This window comes from Geospiza fortis, unplaced genomic scaffold, assembly GCF_000277835.1.
Source record: "Geospiza fortis unplaced genomic scaffold, GeoFor_1.0 scaffold41, whole genome shotgun sequence".
Classification (NCBI taxonomy): Eukaryota; Metazoa; Chordata; class Aves; order Passeriformes; family Thraupidae; genus Geospiza; species Geospiza fortis.
The window spans coordinates 9,719,072-9,742,934 of record NW_005054299.1 but is presented as its reverse complement, the minus strand read 5'-3'; the positions used below and the strand labels follow the sequence as shown (position 1 = coordinate 9,742,934).

At 42.4% G+C, this 23,863-nt stretch overlaps 1 protein-coding gene across 1 annotated transcript in view; it reads left to right on the top strand.

Moving 5' to 3' along the window:
* Positions 1–11,667, top strand: part of PLB1 (phospholipase B1) — a 77,527-nt gene extending 65,860 nt beyond the window's left edge. Inside the window, exons 52-59 of the mRNA XM_014308777.2 lie at positions 1,076–1,156; positions 2,178–2,243; positions 2,805–2,899; positions 4,041–4,122; positions 5,411–5,515; positions 6,599–6,694; positions 10,140–10,214; positions 10,700–11,667. Coding sequence (XP_014164252.2) covers positions 1,076–1,156; positions 2,178–2,243; positions 2,805–2,899; positions 4,041–4,122; positions 5,411–5,515; positions 6,599–6,694; positions 10,140–10,214; positions 10,700–10,921 — 822 coding nt within the window. The 3' untranslated portion in view covers positions 10,922–11,667. The remainder of the gene's footprint in view (positions 1–1,075; positions 1,157–2,177; positions 2,244–2,804; positions 2,900–4,040; positions 4,123–5,410; positions 5,516–6,598; positions 6,695–10,139; positions 10,215–10,699) is intronic.
* The last annotated feature ends 12,196 nt before the right edge of the window (positions 11,668–23,863 follow it).

Below are 23,863 nucleotides of genomic sequence, written 5' to 3'. Positions count from 1 at the left end.
CTGAGTGCCTGGTGCTCCTTGGCTCAGACTGAATGGGAAAGGAAGGCACTGAATAAGCAGGATTTGTCAAAGCATGTGGCTCTCCATGCCAGAACTCTTGATGGATGCTGCATGCTCACCCCACTGTCAGTTATTCTGCATTGCCAATTGTTTGGCAGAGTGAAGAGAGCTGGCATGGCTTTTCAATAGAATAGAAGAGGAGAGGCTGTCGTGCTTTGTTTTATTCACAGCTTTTAACGCATTTTTTTTTAAAAAGGGAGAGGGGTGTATCCCTGCCATAACATTGCCTCTTCATGAGTCTTTCTGAGCAAATTGCTGGTTAAAGAGGAGAATTCAGACCTGGGTGATTCCCAGGCCCTCCTTCTATTTGTGGGATCCTTTCGCAGATGTTTGTTATGTAAATGCACTACACTAAAAATAGTTGCCTTTGATTCCTTTCTTTGTACTGAATGTTACAAAATGTTTTGATGAGATCCAGCTCTCAGCAGCGCCTATTGTCAGCTTGTGGTGACGTGGATGCTGCAGCTGCCCTTATATGAGCTCAGTGAAGTCACCAGCCTCCTGGACTCTTCTATTTTAATCCAGCTGTCTGTTCCCTGGGGCACCCCTTGCCCCTCCTGGCCACGGGGTAATTCTTGCCCAGCTGGCAGGGATCTCCAGCAGCTCCAGTTCCACAGCCACATGAGTCACTCCAGCCTCCATTCCCACACGGCTTTATCCCCACGCTGCCTGCAGTGTGCAGCCATGGCTGGCAAATCTCTGCTGTCCACCCCTGTTCTGAAGCTGACATTCATTTAGGGATGCTTGCTGCCACAGACACATTTTTGTGCTTGGTTACCCTGACAGAGCTTGTCTGCTGAAGGGAATTTCCTTACAGGAGCCAAGGTGAATTGCTGTAGACTAGCAAACAGTTCAGATTTTCCCCCCAGAGAGATGCTTTTCTTTTGCCAGCTTAACTCAGCATACCTCCTTTGTTCTGCCCTGCTGTCTGTGCCCATTTAGCCCCATTTGTGAAGGTTACCTCTGCATGCCTAAGCAATGGATGCTGCAATCTGTTTATTTTATGTGCCACTAGAAAATTAACTTCAAGGAAGACTGGAAGCTGATTACCATCCTTGTTGGAGGCACTGACCTATGCCAGTACTGCTTGGACAAGGTTTGTATCTCTGAATTAGGCATGCTCATCCAGGCATTTGGCAGGTGACCAGCCCTGGAAACATAGCCTTTCTCTCTCTTAGGGAGCCAAAGTTCCTCTTTGTTTAAAAAGCACTTAGAAGTCCTGCCCCTTTCATCTTCATTGTATCAGAAACGAGTGCCCAGCTTTTAATACAGGGGCATTGCAGCTCTGGAGAAATGCATTATTTGAGTACAAGGAACCTGCTCATATTGAACAAAACACAAAGATTAGGCTGAAGAGCTCTCCCTGCTTAACTGGACAAAGTAATCAGTGTGGTATCTCAGGCATGTGAGGGGACACAAGTGAAGTCTTCTGGAAAACATCCCCACACAATAATTACTGAGGATGCCCAATTCTTGCTTCAGAATGACACCCAAAATAATAACATCAGTTTACAGTGAAAAACATGTATTTTCTTTAGCTGTCAGTGGTCATCCCCTCTGAAACTGTTTGTGCGGCACAGACTGGGGGTCCGTACCCCAGCTTGTTGAAATGACCAGGCAGTGTTCTCTGTTTTGCTCTTTCCTTTACAGGCTGCTGCCTGGAGCCTTTGTCCCCACAGATACCCCTCTATAGCTACAGTCACAAAGTTGTTTTGCTTATGGGCTTTGTGGGGTCTGACAGCCTTCGTATCAGTTTCTCCAGACAGGCAGTTTGAAAAAAAATCTTCTGTTCATAAGGCAAATCAGTCTGCTCTGGGTCCCATAAAAAGCAAACCAAAATCCAAAAATGTGGTCAATATAGCCATTATTAGGGAAAGGCTCTGCCAAGATACCTCAGGATTTTCTACAGAGATCATAGGAATATATTAATGGTATAAAAACATAAGCACTATATAACCTCTGTACATGTGCCGGTAAACTTCTTGATCTGGAAATATGTCGTGCCAACAAAAGAAAAAAGGAACAAGAAGTTGGTAAAGCTTCTCAGAGATCACCGTGTTGGTTCCTGAAATAGACTGACTCAATTTTTAATTTTTTTAATTTTTTTATTTTAATAGGAAACCTATTCAGTGCAAAAGTATGTAAAGCACCTTCAGGACACTCTGGATATTTTCTATGAGGAGGTAAGCTTTTAAGATACCCTAGCAAGCTATGTTCCTGGCAAGTACACTGATGTTTTTCTCACCTCTGATAGACTGTCAGTGATTATGTTTCATACAAGGTCATCTTTCAAATAGCTGGAGTCAGACTGTTCTTCAGTGCTGCATTTCAATGACTCTACTAGCTAATGCCCTGAGAAAGAGAGTTGCAGTTTCAGAAAAACTGTGTGTTTGACAATATTTAGGCTGTGAACCAAACATACCATGACCCTACAGCCAGTTTTCGTGGCTAAACCAGCCATCAACAGTTTCATTTACCCTAGAGCGAATGGAAATGTCCCAGGGAGTGAAGCAGCATTTCAGCTAGTTTGTACTAGCTGCTGGAATTCTTTTGGCTGACATCCACTGTATGTCTCCCTCCCTCCCCCTTCTCTTATCCATCATCCTTGCACATGCCATTGGCTGCAGCCAGTGCAGTTTGCACTGACTCTCTGACCTATGGATGGCACTCCTTGCTCTTTGTAGTGGTATCATGTTCTGTTATTTGTAACATGTCTGTATGTCTGGTTATTATAATCCTCACAGCTCCCAAGAGTCTTTATCAACATGGTGGAGATGCTGGAGTTCTCTGGACTGCGTCAAATCGCGGCAAGCTCTTCAGAGTGTGCCTTGGCAGCGAAGTAAGTGAGCAAAACAGCTCTTTGCCTATAAAGTGATTCTTTTTGGCTCAGTCTCAATTTCTACAGGAGGATATCCACACTGAGCTTTCCAAGCTACGTGCATTGCTTCCTTTACCTGATGCACCCCTCAACTTTCTATTACTTCTTGCAATACTTCAGCTAAAAAGCTTTACCTGTAGATAGCAGAGTTCTCACTTGTCAGCTGTAAGGCAGCATGACACAGCACAAGTCACCATATGATTGCTGAACTTTGAAGGCTTTTTTAACCCAGCTATCTGCTGGTCAGCAGCACAGGCTGACATCCCTGATTCCTGTCTTTGTATCCAGTGCTGCATTACCTCTGGTGCAGGCTGGGCTGCATGCAGCAGAGCACAGGCAGGAACTGCTCCTCACACCTAATGAAGGAGACCAAAATCTTAGAGAAGGTTGAGAGACTTGTTTTAGAAAGCAACAGCATTTTTAAAGGCATCAGAATGGATGTGAAAAGGCTCTTTAGTCTTGCAGATAAAGGTATAACAAAGACCAGTAGTTGCAAGGTGATGCCAAATGAATTCCAATTAAGTTAGGCACAGATTTTTAAAATACAAGTGATTAACTACAGGAACACACTGGAAGGGAAAATAATGAATTGATGGTCTTGCTCAATGTGTTCATATTCATTCCAAGCACATTCTTAGAAGATGAATTTCAGTGAAGCAGAAGTTATTACCTCTTGTTGTGAAGGTAACATAATAAAACAGAGTGGTGCAAGGACTCAGACTACATCAAAATTTTGTCTTGTCTAACTTTACACTCCCAGATGTCTGAAACTCTGCTGTAAGCCCATTCATAGGGTGAGTTTTCTTGTTATTCTAACACATGTGATTTCCTACTGATGTGTGGCACACTAAACACTTTTTTCCTGTTTGACTCAAGAGTTGCAACTCTTTCTGCCTGTGGTAGGTGTTCATTTTGAAAAGTCAGTAGAATTTTTTCTTTTGTGAAGTATCTGTCCATTTCTAACCCACCAAGGTGGCTCTCCCTTCTGCTTGTGAGATTTGAGCACCTATCCTGAGCTTCTTGAAGCAGACACACAGCGCTGAAGAACTGTGAATAAACTATTCTAGAATGGCTTTTAATTCTAGTATTTCTTTTGTTGAAGGAAAATTTGCCCATGTTTCTTAAACCCAGAGGAAAATTCTTCTGAATTACAAGAAATTAAGAGAGTTAACAGAGATTTTCAGGTAATGCATTGATTCTGTAACTGGTCATCTTCACTTGTGTCTCTATATTGCTTCCCTCACTGCCCTTCCTGTCATGCATATTCTCAGCAGTACAGAGAGGGATAACTGGAAAACAACTTGGCTACAGCCTAATCAAAACCATACCCAGCTAACCAGTTAGCAGCAGTGCAAGACTTTCCACATTGCCTTCTGATTTGACCTGAGCTGGATACAGATGGAGACCAGTTCTGTTTCCAGCTGCTATTTCAACAGCCGAAAAGGATTTAGTAATGATGGCTGCTTTGTTGATATGTGTTTGTCTGTAATGAGTCCAATGAGTAGCTCACATGAATTAACATGTCACTGCAAGAGTGACAAATGACTTTGCATCAGCTGTTTTGTGGTTACTCTTAGCAGAAGAAATTAACTAAACCAACCATGGGTCAGCTTGCTATCTGAGAGTACCTTTTCATAGCCTCAGGCGTCAGATTCACTCAAAATTAACAGAGGCTATAAATAGCTATTGGAGCAGAAGCTTTTTCCATCGATGTTCTTATGAATACAGGAATCACTGTATCAGATCACATAATGTTTTCCGCTCTGGCTCTGGCAATGAATCTGACAAAGCTCAAGAAATTCACCCTGGGTAATGCCTGTATAAGCCTGCTAGAGGGGTCATTTTCCTTAACTGAGGAAAAGGGATTAGGAATGTTTTGAGATATGACCAGGAGCATTAGCATTTATATCCATAAAATGGCAAGTTACAATGAGATGGGTTTTTTTATTTGTATGAATGTCTGTGACCATAATTTTTGAAAGTGGCAATTGAACTGAAATTTTTGAAAATTTTTCAATGTTTAAATATTATTTTAATTCAAGCACACCTTTCTGAAAAATCAAGTGCACTTCAGCCTCATGCTGGCATTCTGAACTCATTTGTCACTTCTAAAAATGTTGACCTTGTTCCTTTTTTTTAATCTCTTTGCAATTTTTCAGTTTTGATTTTTATAAGTAAGGTTTGAACTAGTTTTTTCCATTTTTTTAAATTAAGCAACTTTATATTTTTTACTTATTTTTGTTTGAATTAACCCAGCCTCTGTGCGTTTTCCTCATGAAAATCTCCTCATGAACCAAATTCTTTTCTTAGCCGTTTTCTTGACTGCTTTATAACATTTAGCTGGATTTACACTTACGATTTTATGGCTTCCTACACTGAAAGATGTTTAATCTGCATGTTGCTGCTAGCTGACAAATGTAGGATGAGCCTTGCAAGTAACTCCTGTGTTTTCACTGATTACACCACACACAGGCTGAAGCCTTGCAGCTGATCAACAGTGGTCGGTACGAACAGCGGCAGGACTTCGCTGTTGTCATCCAGCCATTCTTCCGGAACACCTTGCTGCCCCTGGATAGTGTGAGTCCTGTTTTGCTTTCCCGTTATGCAAGGGCCAGTATTTAATTCCTCTTAAGCCAGTAAGATCCACGCCGCAAGGACTGTGTTTTCTCCTCTCTACACAGTCTAGTGGCACAGCGTGGAATCCGTGGTAAGAGCGAGAGAGGAGAAGACAGAAAGTCTCACAAGAAGATTCGCAGTGATGCCTGTGAATCAAAATGGCTTTAGGAAACACTCATAGCATGCACCCATAAACAAGGCACGGTCTCATTTCCTCTGAACTGCATGTTGCTTCCCTTGTTGAGGAGGTTGGTTAGCATTCACCACAGTTTCCCGATTTAGGTTATGGAATGTGTTCAGGTTTTCTTCAAATGGAGACCAGCACTTGAGTCTCTGACTCATCCAAGCATGGAAACAGGAAGCAGCCTTTGAAACCAAACACTGATTCTCCTTCTTTTCTCCAGCCTTAGCATTGTTATGCTGTGTAGTTAAGGATACAAATATCCAGCATGAATCCTCATCAAAACAACCCAGTTTTGCATAGTGCTGGTACTTTTTTCATACCATCCCCATTTTTTTTCTGTCAGCCTAAAAGGTTGACTAGTGGTCACCATACAGGTAGTGATGAGGCAAATTCCCTGTAAGAGCAACATTTACCACAGTTGAGTAAGCCCACCGTTTTTATTGTTTTCTGAAATTCAAAAGAAATTTAAACACTTGAAATGTTGTAAGTCTGAGTCACAGTAGTTTAAAAAGCAATAATAAGCACTTTTCTATCAGTTCTGTACAAAATGGAATGTGGGTCAATGGCAGGGTCTGTGTAACAGCTGTGACTGTTGGCTAAATGTTAAGTTTAGTTTTGTTATGAAAATTTTTGTGTGAAGTTGAGCAGGCTGCATTATGCAGAAGGTCTCAAAGCGCAGTAATCAGCCCATAGTTTGGAGCACCTAAATTTATTTCCAGTGTGAAAACATGAGCATATTGCCTTTAGGAAGGTACCAAAAATGTGAAGTGGGTATATCAAGTACAATACACTATTAGATATAGTATGTCAGATCTCAAAGATTGAAATTTGCTGAGAAATAATTTTTGCTTTTATTGCAGACCAGCAAGCCAGATATGAGTTTCTTTGCTGCAGACTGCTCTCATTTCAGTGTAAGAGGCTATGCTGAGATGGCCATGGCTCTCTGGAACAATATGGTAAGGGGTTATGACTTAGATCCCTATGTGTTTGTGGTAGCAGTATCTACAAAAGATCATGAGAAAGGTGTCTGAAACAAAAGAGTAAGCAAGACATAAAACTGATATCCTAACAAGAGGGGGTTGCTCAACACTGAGGTTCTTCTCACTCTGCATTGCTTAGGAAGTAATCCCAAGTGATCATATTGCATGAAACAGTGTAAGTCTTTGCTCATTCAAAATGGGAATTCTAAAGAGTCTTAATGTAACAAAAAATTCCTTTCTGATTTGTTAAATAACTTGCATTAAAACAAAAAGTCAGCCTAGTTAAACATTCAGTTCTGTACGTTTGCTGAAAATGTCTGTTTAATGATCTTGCCCTTCTTCACTGAATTCTGTTATATTTATTAGGAAAACCTATATATGACTGAATTTTTGCTGCCATTAATAGTGTGGACATGTTGTACCACCCACTCTTGTATCTGAGGCAGTTTTAGTAGAGTAACTGAAACTAATGGGGGGCTGAAATCAAACTTAGGATGCTTGTAATCACATTCCATCTGTCATTTTGGGGAAAATGAATAGCTTTTGAATAGTGTTGGAAGAAGGTGTCAGAGGTACATGCCAGACTTGATAACTCCAAGGTCAAAGTTGCTTTCAGAAACATTTCCCCACACTGGAAGGAAGACTATGGCATTTTTATGCCACAGCAACATTTCCTCCTTGTCTTGTAAACACCAGTAGCCAAATACATTGTGCTGGCAGAAATCCTGCATCCTGGTTTGCACAAGAAATAAACATAAATGGAGGGGAATTTCTTTTCCATTCAAGTAAAATTTTGAGCAAGATAAGAAACTTAGAGGATACCCCAGAATGAGCTTGAAACTAAGGACTGGAAAATGCAGGGCAGGAATCTGTGCAGCTGCCCAGCGTAGCATATGAGCTGTAGGTCCAGGATTATAGAATGTACAATGCAAGCACATGCTCAGAGTAATTGATTTGTGCATGCACAGCAATCTGCCTGTTTTCCATCAGGTTTCCCTGTCTGGGACTCCAGATGACAGCAGGCTGGTAGGTTTCACTCTGCTTCATAGCTCAAACAGGGCTCATGGTGGGCCAGAAACCCCCGGCAAACATAGAAAAGTTCAAATTGAGCGTGGCTGAGGGTTTCAAGAAAAAAAAAGGGACAGTACCTGGGCATATGGCGGTCTTAAATTGGGTTTCTGTTGCCATGTGGTATTCCTATTGGCCATTACTCATTCCTGAATCACAATCAGTCTTTTTTCCTATGCCACCAGAGTATTTTTTTTCTGTCCAGACTGTCACTCATTTCCTACGCATCTATGGATATTGACACAAAGCTTTCTACTGGGGTGGCAGGGATCAGGTTCTTACTGATGCAAAGCACAACTATTCCCCCCCATAGAGATCTGTTGGTTTATGCCAAGTGCAGATATTACTGTTTACTATCTAAATCTAGTTCTTGTAACACATCCCTGCTTTTCCCTTGCAGTCCTTGTACGGCAAGGCTGTGCAAGCTTACTGTAAGGCTGTATTGTTTCCCTGTTCCCTGAAAAGCTCGGCAGGCTGCAGGCTTAGGGCCAAATGACACGGATTCTTGTCAGTGCACATAAAGGGCCAGACTGTGCCTGGCCACTGTGGGGGTATGCAGGGACTGGGATGGCTTACAGAGTCTCTCCCTCGCCATAACATTCTTTGCTGTTTTGGCTTTGTGCAAAAAAAAAAGTGTGCTCCTGCTCTCTGAGGTCAGAGGACTCTGTAGTCTTAAGGGGTTACCACTGGTCCCAAACCCACCTTGTCAGGTGTTTGGCTGAGGTGAAGAGACACGTGGACAGAGAGTTTGGTTTGTGTTCTGCCTCCATGCTTGCCACATGCTCTAGAGGAGCTGTGGGTTTCTTTCAGAACTTGTCCTGTATGTGAGGATACTGTCATCTTCTAAGCCCAGAAACTAATACTCCTGAAGAACAGATTGCATAGAGATAAGTAAGCATGGGTGGTTACAGAATTTTGCATTTTATCATCTTTTGTCTGGGCTCTGTGCCAGAATCCTTACCAAGTGCCCTGGCATGGGAAGAATTACAATTCTCTACAAATAACCAGTTGTACCTCAGGCAGAATGCTGCAAGATATGAGCCACACATCGTACAAATAACAAAGCTGTTCCCTTTAAGGTATGAAAAACTGACCGAATTCAGTCTTCACTGCATTAGCTAGTGGGTGGGCCAAGTGATTAGGAGTCATAAAAGAGTCCATCAGGACCCCACAACAATCAGCAAAACTTGGCATCCTCTTTTGCTTCTAATCTTCTCTTCCCTCATTGTATTTTCAGTGGTTCATATATTTTTATTTTTCAATCTCTGCTAGCTTCTTTCTGTTTTTAAAAATTTTTTTTAAAAATGAACAAGAGAGAGAAAGTATTCTCAGTGTTTCCATATGAGAATCTTCTGGATAAAAAATTTTTTTTCCATGTTATGTTGGTCTTGTTGCTCTATTGTTTCTCTTCGGCATGCAGCTGACACTTTAATCCCTTGAGGACAGTAAATGCCTGTATGGACAATAGGAGAAGCAACAGCCGTTCTCTGTGATGTATTCCCAGAAGTGCTGGATGACAACTTTGCAGTTCTCTATGGACCAACCTTGTAGTCATTACTTCAGGCATGTCCATACAACAGTTGTAAACACTTCAGTTAACATGACTGAGCAAGCCTCTGCTTGTTAGCTTAACTATGGCAACCAGTGGTATGTGCGCTGCTAGCCAAGCACAACTGCCTGCTATTAGCCTGGGCACATTTTATGTTGGGTTGGAAATGGGCTCAGGGTGAGCCTATGGTCAGCTATTGCAACTTAGCTGCCAACTGATAATATAAAAAGCTCTGTGTAACTCGCTTCTTGCAAGACTGTGAACCCAGCCTCAGCTAAAATTCCCAGGGAATTTCTTGTCTGAGTGCAGACTGAAAAGGTTAGCATTGTCCCATCCTCTCTCTGTAACTGTAATTTTTGAAGTAACTCCCATCACCATGACACCTAGGCACCTTTCTGTAAGTAATGTGCTAAGTAATATGTCTAACATCTGTCATGTGGGTTTTTTCCTTTCCTTTCCATTGTCATTTGAGACAAGTACGTGGCAGAACTGGGTGTAATAGTGAACCACTTTGCTTTAGCTGAACATTTAAAATGCATTGTATTCAGAGCAATGCAAAAGGAAGAAAACTTATCCTATTCCTTGCTTCTGAGGGAGTTATTCTGCAGCCTGTACATCAGATTCTCAATGTCTTCAGTTCACAACTGTTAAAATGTTTGCAAACTTTCCTCTGCTCCTTCTATGACACTTCTTTGTTCCTGCAAGCAGCAAAAATTGGATAAGAAGTTATAACTGTCTGAATCAAGAGAGTCTGAGAAGGAAAAGATTCATCATTAAGTTTAACATTGCTTTTCTCTTCTTCAGCTGGAGCCAGTTGGTGAAAAGCAGACTTACAACAACTTTACCCATGACAGATCAAAACTCAGGTGTCCAAACCCTGTAAGTAAAGGACAAGGTGCTCTCTCCATTAATTACCTTTGTTTTTTCTCCTTTCTTCACATTGCTAGAGCTCTTAAAAAGAGTATCTTTGTGAAGGTTTCAAATAGCTAAAATATATTTTCCTGTTTTGTTACAGACAGGGAAATCTACTTAAGATTTAAGAAAAAAAGCTTGATCCTCACTGCAATGGAAAGCCTTTCATTAAAGCTAGTTCTAATGAGTCTGTGTATTTCCATTTGCTTGTTTGCAGCAAGCAAATTAGGAAGTGATGCTACCACTCATGATTCTGAGGTGACTTCCTTTGTGTTCTCAGAATTTTCAGACAATAGAGCAGGAGAGTGTTTGGGCTAGGATAGAGAGAAGGCAAAACCAGCTGATTGTCTCAAGATCCACCATTCCTCTCTAAGAAGGGGCAGTGTCATATTGTTGGAATACTGCCCATTGAGTGATCTGTGGTGAATAAAGCCTTTGCTCTCCCTTTGTAGGAGAAACCTTTTCTTTTCACACGAAGAAATAGTGGATTTGGAAATTCAGATGTCAACTTGGAGAACACAGAATCTTCGGTCCCCTACTGGGCTGTCATTGTGACTGCAGTTGCCGGGGTCCTGGTGGGTTCTTTACTGGGCTGGGTTGTGTCACGAAGAAGAACCAAGAAGCACCAACGTAAGGCTGGCACAGAAAACAACATTAAAACAACCCCTCTGTAACACAAGTGGAACAAACATCTTTTTCTGATGAGGCTGTTCTCTGCTGTGACTCAGAGTGGCAGAACAAAAAACCTGTTGGATATGAATGAAGCTTCTGGGTTTGCCCAGGGATTTTTGTGCCAAACAACATTGATCAGTAATGTATTTTAGAGTTCTCTTCTGCAGACCAGTCAGGTGGAGAACGAAGTTCAAAGTAGTGCTGTGGATTCATGCCAGCATGCAACTAACTACCACACACCTGCTCACTCAGTCCCCCTCACTGGGATGAGGAGGAGAACTGAAGAAGGTAAACCCCATAGATTGAGATAAGAACAGTTTTAATAACTGAAATAAAGTAAAATGTAATCATAATAATTGAAATTAAATGGGAAGTAACAAAAAAGAGAGAGGAATAAAACTGAAGAAGAACTAGTGCTGCACACTACAATTGCTCATTGCCTTCTGACTGATGCCCAGCCTGTCCTTGAACAGCAATCAGCCCCTCCTGGACTTCTTCCCCCACTCTATATAGTAAGCATGATTTTCTATGGCATGGAATATCCCTTTGGCCAGCTCAGGTCAGCTGTCCTGGCCATGCTTACTCCCAGCTTATGGTGCTGGCAGAGCACAGGAAACTGAAAAGTCCTTGGTTTAGAGTAAGCACTACTTAGCAACAACTAAAATATTGATTTGTTATCAATATTATTCTCATACAAAATCCTAAATACAGCACTGAACCAGCTGTTGTGAAAAATATTAACTCTATCCCAGCTGAAACCAGGACAAAGTGTTAAAAGCTTTTTCATTCTGTGGTCCAATTCTCTGTTTCATGAATATTACTCAACTGCACAAAGCAAGAACACCTGTTCATGCATCTTGGCTTCTTAATTGTGCATCTGTCCTTTTCTCTTATAAACCTCCATTTAAAATGTTAGAGACAAGTCTGTGATTGCAACCTGGTATTCCCCAATAGTAAGGTGTGACTGAGATAAACGGCAGCTGCAATTTCTCATGTTATATTCCAGCAAGACCATTGTGTTGAAGGTGCAGCAGTGATTCTACATGGGCAAGTACAATGCCATGGAAACATCTTTAAACTGGTTTCTGAACAGCTTGGATCCACGTGGTATCCTTGGTGCAGTGCTGGGCAGCACCGATAGAACGACTCTGTACTGACTTGGACCCCAGGCTTCTTCCATCTGGGACTGGGTGTGGAGCTGGGCTGTGTCTGTCACTTCTTCTCCAGGGCTAAATAGCCCAGGGACAGTCTTGTATGCTCCTGCCATCCCCTGTATGAGGGCTGGTTTCAGAATGAGTCTTCTTGTGATGAATTTCTTCACTAGTATCTAGTAAGGGGTCTAAACAAAAATGTGGTACCTGCAAGCTAGCTTGGCTTAACCCTTCTCATAGGACCTTTTCTTGTGTTCAGGTCTCCCAGGCTGGAGACTCCCTGGTTATTATCCACAGAAGAGCTTGCAAAGTTGTTTTTCACCTTTTGTTTTGTTTTTTAAATTCTAATTAGGAGTTCAGAGACCATCCTTTTTGGAAATTAGACTTTCCTTGTTTTAAATCTGCAGGGCAATTCATATGAGTACAAAAGGTTCTTCACAAGATCTGCATGATCTTGTTTCCCAACATCTTTCTTATTTCCTCTGTTAAATACATAACCTTTTTAATTTTATTGAATCCAAAGTGAGGTTTGGATTCAATTGCACTGGTGCAATTTTTTTGTAATGTGTACTACATTTCCGCTCCAGAAATGTAAATGAGTAGAAAATTATAGTGTTTCCCAGAAGAAAGTGTTCTGCGTTTCCTAAATTTATAATTTTGCATGCAGAAGGTGTTCAGACTTCTCCTTCTTCCATTTCACTTCTCTGTGTCTTTGCTAAGATAAAAAGAGGTGAGCAGAGTACAATTACACAGTCAGATTTCAGGGGCTGTAGTTGCATTCACCTCTTCTTTGATCAGCTCTCAAAGGTAGGGCTGTTAATAGTAGGACTCTTATTTACCTGCATAAATACAGGTGTCTGTGAGCTCTACATGCAGCACAAAATGGGGATATATTTAGAATGTGAACGAGGAACAGTTGCATCTTGTTCCAGTGTAGCACAGGCTGTCTTAATTGTGGCTCATTAAGTATCTACCTGGAATTTATTTAGCTTGGGAAATTGAAGCAAGCACAACTCCAACCAAGAGACAAGATTTCAGTGTATTCCATAGCATCTATGCCTCAGACACATTGGGAAAACATAAGCCTCATGTGTGAGGAAGCTGAGCAAATATCCAAAGGCTGCTATCTCCTCTCATCCCTAAATGTTGTTCTTGTGAGTTGTCTTTCCTACTGAGAACTTTGATAGCCACTGCTCATACAACTCTTGGCTTGGGAAGAAGTAAAAAGATAATAGTTCTCTACAGAACCTTTGATCAGTACTAGGTATTTCAAAGGAAACTCGAGAACAGTAGTTCAGTACTGATTTACCTTTCCAAACCATGTGTGCATGCAGGAAGTGGGGTGGGAGTCCTGGAGCATGAGTTAGAGTAACAAAATGCTGCAGTCTCTCACATCAGGCTTGTCCTGCCTTGAGATGGGTACAAGTGCTTCTCGAGTTTCATGCTTGTGCCCCCTGCTAGAATAACTAAATATCCCCTTTTCTCACTTAGAAAGCTAAATTTTGTTCTGAGCTTCTAAAACTTAAATTCTAAGAAGGGCAGCCCATTGGGAAGTGAGAGGAGAAATGGCTCTTAGCTCATTCACTATCCTTAAGGATTCTAGAGTGGAAATAATTCTTGTGCAGGAGCCTGGGTGATTGTGCTTTTGAATGGTGGACTGCAGTTCCCTGCAGCACTTAGCCCTGCAAGGAATGCTGCCTTTACTGGTGCTTTTGGGAAGTGGGAAATCATCAATCTTAAATTATATTGGCTCTGTTCTGGTAATGCAACAGGAGACTTCCCCTACTTTCTGTAGCTTTGGTGTATCTTTAATGCATGAATACAGTAGGAGCTGGAACAGGAACTGGCATGTTTTTAATTAGTCTATGGAAGTATCTTCTGGCATCTTTCTTCAGTAGACTGAAGTGTGTGGTGAAATGCATTGGCATTAAAAAAAATAAATCAGGAACCATGCAGTTTGCAGCTGTTCCACAAGCAAAATCATTTCTGTGAAGACATTACTGCAGAACGTTCCCTCCATGCTTATTAAGGTAACATGGATCTGGAATGAATGACAAGCAATTAGGTCTGGATACTTTGCATTCAGTATCACGTTAAATCAGGAAGTAATCTTATCTGTCAGTTGTCCATTCCTCCTTTTTTTCTGTAATGGCATGCCCTTGGTTTTAAATGCCCTCATGGCTTTTTGCCTCAGTGGATGCTAAATAGGCAGATTGCCTACTGAAGCACAAAAGGAGAGGCTTAGAAGAAACTTTAAATCTTTATGGAAAAATTGATCAATTGGATGCCATTTTAGCCAAGGATTTTGCTTTGGCCAGTGGTGGTCTTGCCCACCACTGAAAAGCCCTTCTTTGTGATTTTTCTAACACCCTGAGAAAACAGGCTTTATGAATGCTTCCTCTGGAGAAGAGCCACAGCTCAACCCACATGAGTGGTCACTATCCAAAGGACCTTTGTGGGTACTGGCCAACAGCTCAGGTTGTTGAGAAGGACACTTGGAGTAAATATTACACTGTTCCCTGGTCCTGAGAAATAATCTGTTCTTCAAACAGGGAAGAGATGAAGCCTGACAAGTGTTGGCAAACATTTGCCTGGAGCTTCAGCAGTTCTAGAGTTTAAATTCTGGCCTTCTTTGTTACTGCTGATGGATCTTCCTCTCATCATGGTACTGTGCCTGCATTCTGCTTTGTAAGGTCTTGGGTCAGGTTGCCCAAAAATCCAGTTTAGGTGCTCAGTGAACTTAAGGAAGAGAGAAAAAGTCCAGAAAAACATCTGCAGAGAATTTTACACAGCTTTACAAAATGCTAAATGTTTCCTCCCACCACCTTCTAGGTGGTGAGATGTGCTGATGACAAATTATGTCATTTTAACAGCTAGGCAGTATGTGATAGCCTGGGACAGCTGGGCAAGAGTTTTTTTACTTTGAAGAATATTTTGTTAAAACACTGAGGTGAAACAACTCCACCTAAAGAAAGGAAAAGCTCTGGATTTTTACAGCTCTTCGTATTTGCAATTTATGCTTCCTGGAAAATTTAAAGATTTTGCTATTGGAGGATCATGGGCTAGCAATGCTTGCTCTTCTCCCCCCCCCCACAGGCACTCCCTTTTGTTTTTAAAAGGAGGGTATCTGGGATTTTGGGGCCAGCAGGACGAAAAAATCTATCCATAAAGTAGTTAATATATTACTTAAATAAAACGAATTTTCTGGGTATCATAGATCTTTGAGCACAACAGGGAGGGATGCTTCTGTGAATTATTGTGTTAAAATGAATTCTGTTCCAAGTACCTGGTTTGCTCAACCATGGACCTAAGAAGCATCTCTAGCAGGAGCCCACGAATCTGTATTGAAACAGGGGTTGATGGAAGAAGCAGGAAGAAAGACTGGCGCATTTTAACTTAGCACATGCCAAGTATCTTCCATTTAAGTGTCCTTGCCACCACTTAACTTTGGTGGATATCAGGATTGATGATGTTTCACCGTCTTTCTGAGAATGATAGATTTCTCATACTTGTTTTGAAAATTGTTAACTTTAGATGCTTTTGATGACCATTCTAGCAGAAACAAAATTTTTTTCTGGTGATGACCATTGGAGAGAACAGCACCCCAAGGCAAAAGACAGAAAACCCACAGGACTTGAGCAGTTTTAGAAAATAAATCCTATTAAACACAGGTGAGCTTATTTAAGGGGTGGTTGGAACTACTCATTGGCTAGAGGAAGTTTCCTTATGTCTTTCCATTTCTGTGATCTATGAAATTGTCACTCATGAAGAAGTCATAACTGCATTAAGTTCACTGAGAAAACATCATTTGCTGAACTGTATGGGTTTTCTCTAATTGCAGGCCTTCAGCAGGATTTGTAGAAGTTGGGTATGAAAGTGTGGTAATGTTCTCTGTTGGATGAAGCATAGGATCCATGAATGTTTTTCTGTGGTAGGGTGCTTTTAGTTTCCAGGCCTTCTGCTTCCCTACAAGAAGGATTTAATAGTCCCTTTGCACTAGGGGTGCTGCAGGGACACGGTTCTGTGAGAGGCAGTCAGGAATTCCTGCCACTGAGTTATTTCAGCTGGAGAAGCCAGCTGCTTCCAGATGTCTAAGAGTGCTTTCTCGTTCGTGTAAAATGATTATGGCTGTGAAGAAAAGGAGCACGATACCTTCAAAGTATCTCAATCTTAACCATCAAAGATTTTTAAAAATTCCTTTTGGTGTTAAAAACTAGCCATGGAGGAAAGCCCTTTAGCTACCCTTTGTGTTGCTCAGGTGATGGAAAGCACCACCTGAGGGCCCCAATGGGCTTAGGCAGTGATAGGAGAGAATCCCAAAGTGAAGCAGCAGCCAGGGTTGCTCAGCTGTGGTTCAATTCAACAGAAGCAGGGAAGTTGGGCCTTGTGTAAGGGCTTCACAGTGGGTGGATGAGGTGGAAGATATGTTCTGTGTTCTTGCACTGGTTAAAGACACAGGAATTGCCTGGCTCAGCAGCTCTGCTCCACCCACGAGGGATTTACCAGCACTTGCCAGGCTGCCCACAGGTATCCTCTGAATCAGTTTTCAGATCAAAGAAAAACACAGGATTGAGTGGGGAGGACACAGCTGGGGTAGATTAGACAACAAAGATCAAGGTTTGAAAGTTTCCAGGATGTCTCTCTTCTTAGCTCTCTCAGCAACCATTGTATATTACTTCAGCATAGACTCTGGAACCCTCAGAAACCTTGTCTGTCTGCAAGTGCAGCCTCTAGGGCCTGGGTTGCAGCAGCTACTAAACATCCCACAGCCAAACTGAGTGACTGCATGAATCATGTCTGTCCCTGAGGATTCATCCCAGACCCTCTGGAGATCAGAGGTGCTGACATACCCAGGCTGTGCTTCCCAGACAGCCTCAGTGGAGGACAGACACTGAGATCCTCACTGTAGGCAAGAGAAATGGCACCTGTGGGAAGGCACAAAAGCAGAACTTCAGGTATCTAAATGCTTCTAAAGTCCAAAACCAGAGTTCAGCATGTACTCTGAAGAAATGACATGGCACTGTGGGGAACACTGATAACAGGATTAGACATACCTATTGCATCACTGTGTCATCTACATAAGCTGCTTGTGCATCTGAGCTGAAAATGCCACAAATGCCACTTAGCCTTTGACATAGCATTTATCTATCACGTACTTGTTTTTGTGGCTTGAGCTGACCTTTTCCTGCTGCTGCTCCTACTGCAGGAGTCAAACAATCTCTTCACCCTTTCCCCTACCTGAGACATCCTTTTGTCACAGCTGCCAGAAATCTCTGGTACCAGGTAAGTAAATAAGCCAGCCTGACAATTAGGACATTCCCCTCGCTGTTACTTATTCAACAACAAAGAACTTATTGCCTTTGTCGAAGCATCATCTGGAGAATTTTACAAATATTCATGAGGGTAATTTGCGTGTCTTAACATTCCTGTGAGATAGCCTTATTACCCCCCCAACTAAAGATGATGAAATTTATGTGCAGAGAGGTGAAATGATGTTCTCCAGGCTACATGATGAGTCAGTGACTGAGCAGGAGATTAAACCCAGCAGTCCTGGCTCCACAGACACAGCCCAGTTGTGTAACCACTGTTCACCTTATCACTCGATCACCAACACAGAGAGACTGGTGGCTGTGCCAGCTTAACGCCTGTTTTCCACCATAGATTGAATGCAGATACGGCAAAATATTGGCAGTTTGTTTCGCGGGAGAGAGGGGTGGGGAGCAGGGAACTCCACTGGGGATCGGGTTTGCGCCGGTGCTCCATGTGCACACACAGACACTGGGCAGCACTGCGGTGGAACCCGGGGCACTGAGTACCGGGGTGGGGAAGGGAGCCACAGGGAAATTCACTGCCCTCCCTCCCATCGTGCTCCCACTTGCATTCCCACACCCAGTAATTAGCTCCAGGTTCCACCTCCAGCCTGCAAGGTGCAGGGCTGCAGGTTGCACCAAGCTCTGAAAGGACCCTTGCACACTGAATAGAGTAGGAAGAGTCAGGATTTTTAGGGATCTCAAATCTGTTTACATGGTTGGTGATGTGTCCTCCAGAGCAGAAAAAAGTCGATCCTATTGAAAAGAAATTAGTTTGATGAAATGGAGATTTTTTTTTCTTGTGCTGTTGGTCTTTCATTTTTTACTTGATGAAAGAAAAATTACGGGGAAAAGTGGACCTGAAGTGAAAGTTTTCAGAATGTTATTTCAAAGGCTATTTAGTTTCAGAATATTCAGCAGGGCAGGATGTCTGCCTTTTGACTTACTTTTCAGCTGAAAAATATTACTGATTTGGAACCTTTTGATCTTTTTTATATTGCCATCCTGACTTTTGAATGGGAACCAACACTAAATCATCAGCATGTCTGAGGAGAAAGAAAAGTTGTTTCTTTTGAATAGTTCCAGTTAATGCAAAGCTATTATTTAAAATGTTTAAGAGGCAGCTCCACTGCTAAGCTACTCCTGTATTTATCAACATGATCTGTCTGTACCAAGTAATTTTGCTAGCTATGAGAGTGACCACAGACCAAAACCACTGTCGTGCACAATCATCATCCCTGCTGCCCGACAGTACCAGTGTGTAGCTCTAAAACCAAATTATCAGCAGCCATCTTCAGCAAGAAACCCTGCAGTGTAATTGTTGGAGCAGTTGCAGCATGTGTGTGACCATAGTGATTGGGTAAGCCTTTCCCACTGACTCCAAGAGCAGCTCAGAAATAAAAAAAGAAAAGTTATGGAAAGAGGGAGTTTGTGGCACTCCCTATGCTGCTCTATCCTGGGGAAGGGAAATCTGCTTCAATAGAAAGCCTAGTACTGGCTGTGCTTGTCCTGTCTCCCAACCATGGAGTTGGGGAACTGCTCCTGGGTGTCTTCCCACCAGACCATATTTAGCAGAAAACTGTAGCTTACTTGTGTAGCTTAATTTTGAGTTTTAAAATTTCATAACTTTATATAAAAGCAGTTGTGAGTTGGGATGAATCTTCTTGATGGGAAACAGGGCTGTCCCTGCAAGTTATCAAATCCTAAGAAGTTGTTATTTACCTCTGTGCTCTCCTTTGGTCTTCCTTTGAGCTGCCCCAGCTGACTGTTTGCTATGACAATCTAATTATGACTTAGTTTGGCCCGAGCACCGGCTGCCTTCAGTTTCTTTTATCTCGCTGAACTGGGCAGGCAGAATCAGGTTCAGAGCCTGCTCCCTGTGTGGAACCAAAGGAATTCAGCAGTGTATTAGAAAGGCATTAGCTTCTCCTTTTCCCTCTGTTGTTTTTTTTTCCACTGGAGCCCATCCAGATGGAGCACAAACAAGGAAAGGATAAATGCAAAGTGCTCTGCCACCCTGAAAGCATGCGCTGACGTCAGCTTTCATGAACTGGCACTTTAATCATTGCATGGGGAATGTATCTCTCTCCCTCTGCAGCCTTCCTTTGGATTTCTCAGTGCACCAACATTAGCATTTATGGCAAGGAAGATTTATTTTCTTTGCTGGTTAAAAGGGTAGTAAATTCAGAATGTTTTCACAAGCTGCTAGACTGAGAGCTCTGGAGACCCAAAATGCTGTAGGCTCAGTCTAGGTGCATCAAGGGCAGCAAAAGAGCAAACTTCTTCCTGGATGTATTTCCACTTGCATTAACAGCTGAGCTGAAAAGCAGGGGGCTAGTCCATCAGCATACACAGAGAAGCTGTCAGCTTCTCCAAGCCAAACTGCACGAAATACCCTCAGGGAGGAAAAGAGTATGGGGTACCAGATGCAAGGGGCAGATCAGTCAGGGATTTCCAAAGGTCTTTTTGAGGCATTTAAGCTAAATTTTTCAGTATTAAGCACTGAAAGGTAGCAGACTCATTTTCTGTTCATGTGTCAGGCCTCAAAGAAGCACCTTGCTCTCTCCTTCTGCCCCAGTCTTCCTGAGAGGACAACAGGTCGTTGGACTTTGACCCCCTCTCAGAAGAGCCAGGAATGATGAATTCACTGAGGTGTGTGAGGAGCATTTCAAACTCGCTGAGGAAGAGCTCTGTGGAAGTGCCTTGCATTTGTTATCTTTCTGCTGGGATTGAGCATAGTCTATTCCTTTGCATCTATCACTGCCTGGTTGTATTTTCTGTATTTGCTCCATGTCCTTCACACATGAGGGAGCATGTGTGAAGCAGGAGTAGGATGCAGCCATCCTTTCTTGGCTGTTTGCCATAGGTGAGCCCAGAGATGAAATCCTCCCCCCCATACCTGACAGAGTGGCCATCACAACACAGAAATTCAGGGCAGTTCTCAGCAAAGCAATTCACTGAGGATTTTGGTCATTCTGGTGTGGGGAGGTTACCTCACTCTATGCACTCAGAGATGAGCTGGGGTGGGGGGGAAAACAATGACAGATATTAATGATGCTAGCAGGCTATTGTCAGTACAGATGCAGTCAGCTGGTCTCATCAGCTGCTTTCACTGGGCTGCCTGCTTCACAATAAAGTGGTTCCCTAATTACAGCCTTCACTTCACACTGTCCTGTAGAGCCCTGCACCATCAGGTGCTGCTGCTTCCTTTACTCTTGCTGGAGCTCTCTGCAGCATGGCGCTGTCTCAGCGTTAATGCCCCACTGGCCCGTGTAATTAAAGGAAGATTAAAGATGGATTTGTGCAGCTAAATTCTTATTTTGGTACCTCTTGCATGTTGTGGCTTTTGCTTCTTACAAGGCCCAAGGTGACTAAGGGTTTGCAGATATTTACAAAACATCTATACAGATAAATATGGATTTATACACACATGTATATGTGTATATATATCCCAGTTAGTGATCCATTTCCCGGGTGTCCAAAAGCTTCTGTAGTGCTATGTAAGAAATATAAGGAAGAGATGGGGAGCAAGTAAAGATTATCATGAAAGCTAGGGTCCACTTTTAGTCTTGCTCCATCTCTCACACAGACAAAAAAAAGCCACATGAAAACTACAGCTATTCCTTCCTACCAACCACACTGCCACTGTATCTTAGCCTCTTATCTTTAAAAACAGATACTCCCTCTTAGTCACCTTCCCCTCAAGAAAATCAAATTTTCTCCAGCTGAGCAGCCAGCACTATCAGCTCAACTCAGACCATCACACAGCACGAGTTGTCTGCTGGAAAACCCTGAGAGTTTGGTGCAGTTTAATAATTAGTTTGATGTGCTTTTTTTATTTACTTTTTTTTTTTTGTTTGAAGTGCTTGGTTAATACTTTCTATACTTTCAAGGCTGGAAACAGCTGCAGGAGCAAGAGCTGTAGGAAACTGCATCAACTATTGTGAAATTCATGACATAATCATCACTGTGTTCCTGACGTCAGTTCACAATTTGACTTGCTAATGCTGGAACCCAGGTTTTGTGTTCCTGATCTCTCTCAACCTTCTGCTTGCTTGCATTTAAAATTGCCAAAGTTGCTCAAAATGACCACTCTGCCTCTAATCTAATATTTTTATATTGTCTACTGCTCCCTAGGAGAGTCTTGATGATACAGCTCCTTCTGCAGTTCTTTTAGCATAGGCTCACCTGGGTCCCACCAGCCTTTTGCAGATCTCTCATACCACCCCCACTGGAGTGAAATAAACTACATTTATCAACCTCATTCTTTTGTCATTACAAATACATTATAAGTACATTTTTGCCCATGTAATGTGATATAATTTTTCAGCACACGTTGTTGGATATTGCTATACTGATTAGAGTAGGACAGAAAACCAATACCCAATTACAGCTATTGCAGGCCAGTAAAAAAACACAGTTCTAAAGAAATTAATGTTTTGCAAAGTTTGGATGGTAGTGAAGTGTCTTGCTCTCACTTTTGGAGACTTTTAAAAATAAATTTCTTTCTTCCATATAAAATGTAATGACACAAAAACTCCACAGGCGGATTCTAAAAAACATTGTTTCTCCATTATGATCAATCCTAAACAATTATTTTCCAGGGGGTTGCAACATTCTGATTTATTACAATATGAAAACAAAATCCATTTCCAACTCAGCATTCAAACAAGACAGCTCTTATCCTCTAATAAGCTCTGTTGGTGGCAGATATTCTTGATAAACTGGCAGCATTCTGCTCAGAGGTGGTAGCAGCAGAAGTAGAGAGTGCAACAGTACCTTTCTGATGAGGGCAGAATGAATAGCTGATGCAGTTGAGATCACAGAATATTTGGGCTGGATAGGACCTTTAAAGGTCATCTAGTCCAACAATCCTTGCAATGATCAGAAACATCTTCATGCAGATCAGGCTGGTCAGAGCCCTGTCCAACCCAACCTTGGATGTGTCCAGGGGTGTGGCATCTACCATTTCTCTAGGCAGCCAGCTCCACTGTTTAATCACCCTCATCATGAAAGAGGCTTTTGCAGCGTTAGGATTCTCCCCCAATATTCAAGCTGGTTAGATCAAAGACTGCCAAAATTTGGGTTGCTAGCACCCAAAGCAAGTTCTGCTGCAGTGCTGAGCCCTTGCCACTTTCATGGGTTTTGTGGCGCCCTTTGGGACACAGGCCATGTTTAAGGAGCTCAGGCAGATTCTTGTTAGATTTTTCTGCAGTACTAAGTAAGCTCAGAAATACTTGATGACTTCATTGCAGCCAGCTGTTACTGTATAAACAGTTATCTAAAATACTGTGTCCTGAAATACCCAGGTCTTGATGCAGGGAAATAGTCAGATGCTATTGCTGTGCAACACCGTGTCATCAAGGGAACTGCCGGGCAGGTGACAAGCGTGGTGCCTCCTGGAGTCACATGGATCTAAACAGTCATCACTAGAAAGCAGTGGAGAAGTGACTGTCAGCACTTCTACCCTTAGTGACTCCTGCTGGGTAGCTGGTCCTCCAGCATTCTCTCATGCAATCAGTTTTACCTGACCATGTGGACTTTATTGGCATGTACATGCTAACAACTTTTATTTCCAAGAGCAATCTGCAGCTATTCAGCCAGAGCTGCAGACTAGTTGATGGCTAACCCTGCTGAAGCTGGATTCAGATCTCTCCTAACCTGTTCCCAAAAAATGAATGGCTGAAACATTTGTATTAGTCCTGCCATCTGCCTCATTTGTGTTCCATGCCTTAGGAGAGAAATCTTTGTTCCCTTCTCCTCACTTTGACAGTTTTTCTGGATGAAAGAACTCCAGGAAGAGTGGGATCAAGCAGAAGTCACTCATGCTGTACATGCAGCTGTCTGCATACTCCCTGCACCTGTTTGCCCTCCCTATTTCTGGCCCTAAAAAATCCTAGGAATTCTTCATTAAATGTTTTTTTCTTCCATCAGCTATCTCCTGACAGCAGCCAAGATGACCATTTGTCTTTCCAGAGGGAGAAAAGAGCTGGGTATGGTGTTTTTCTTTGTTCTGTTGTTCCCTGATCCATGGGCAGAGCTCTTTGTGAAGGTGTCCCCAATTTCTTTGATCTGGGCCACTGTGTGCAGGCTGCTGCTCAGGCTCTTCTCAGTGTCTTTCCATGTGACACAGTGACCTACATACCTGTCCTTGCCAGTAATGGGTCATATCCTGCCTTATCTGACCCTCCCTTTTCAAGGGTAATAAAGAGAGATCTTTAATTATCTGGTGGTTTCCACCCACCAGTCCCCAAGTTAAATGTGGTGCTGTCCTCCATCCTTCTTTGTTTTTGAATAAGAACTAGCTAATGCAAAGGGTTTCCATCCAGGCATCTCGGTGGAGTCTTAAATCTTAATCCATCCACAATCTTAGCTAATTGGATTTGTTTGTAGAAGAAAGCTGCCTGTGGTTTGACTTTCTGCAGAAGAGTAAGTAAAAAAAAAAAAAAAAAAAAAGGAGGGGCTGAGGAAGGGAAGGGATAGA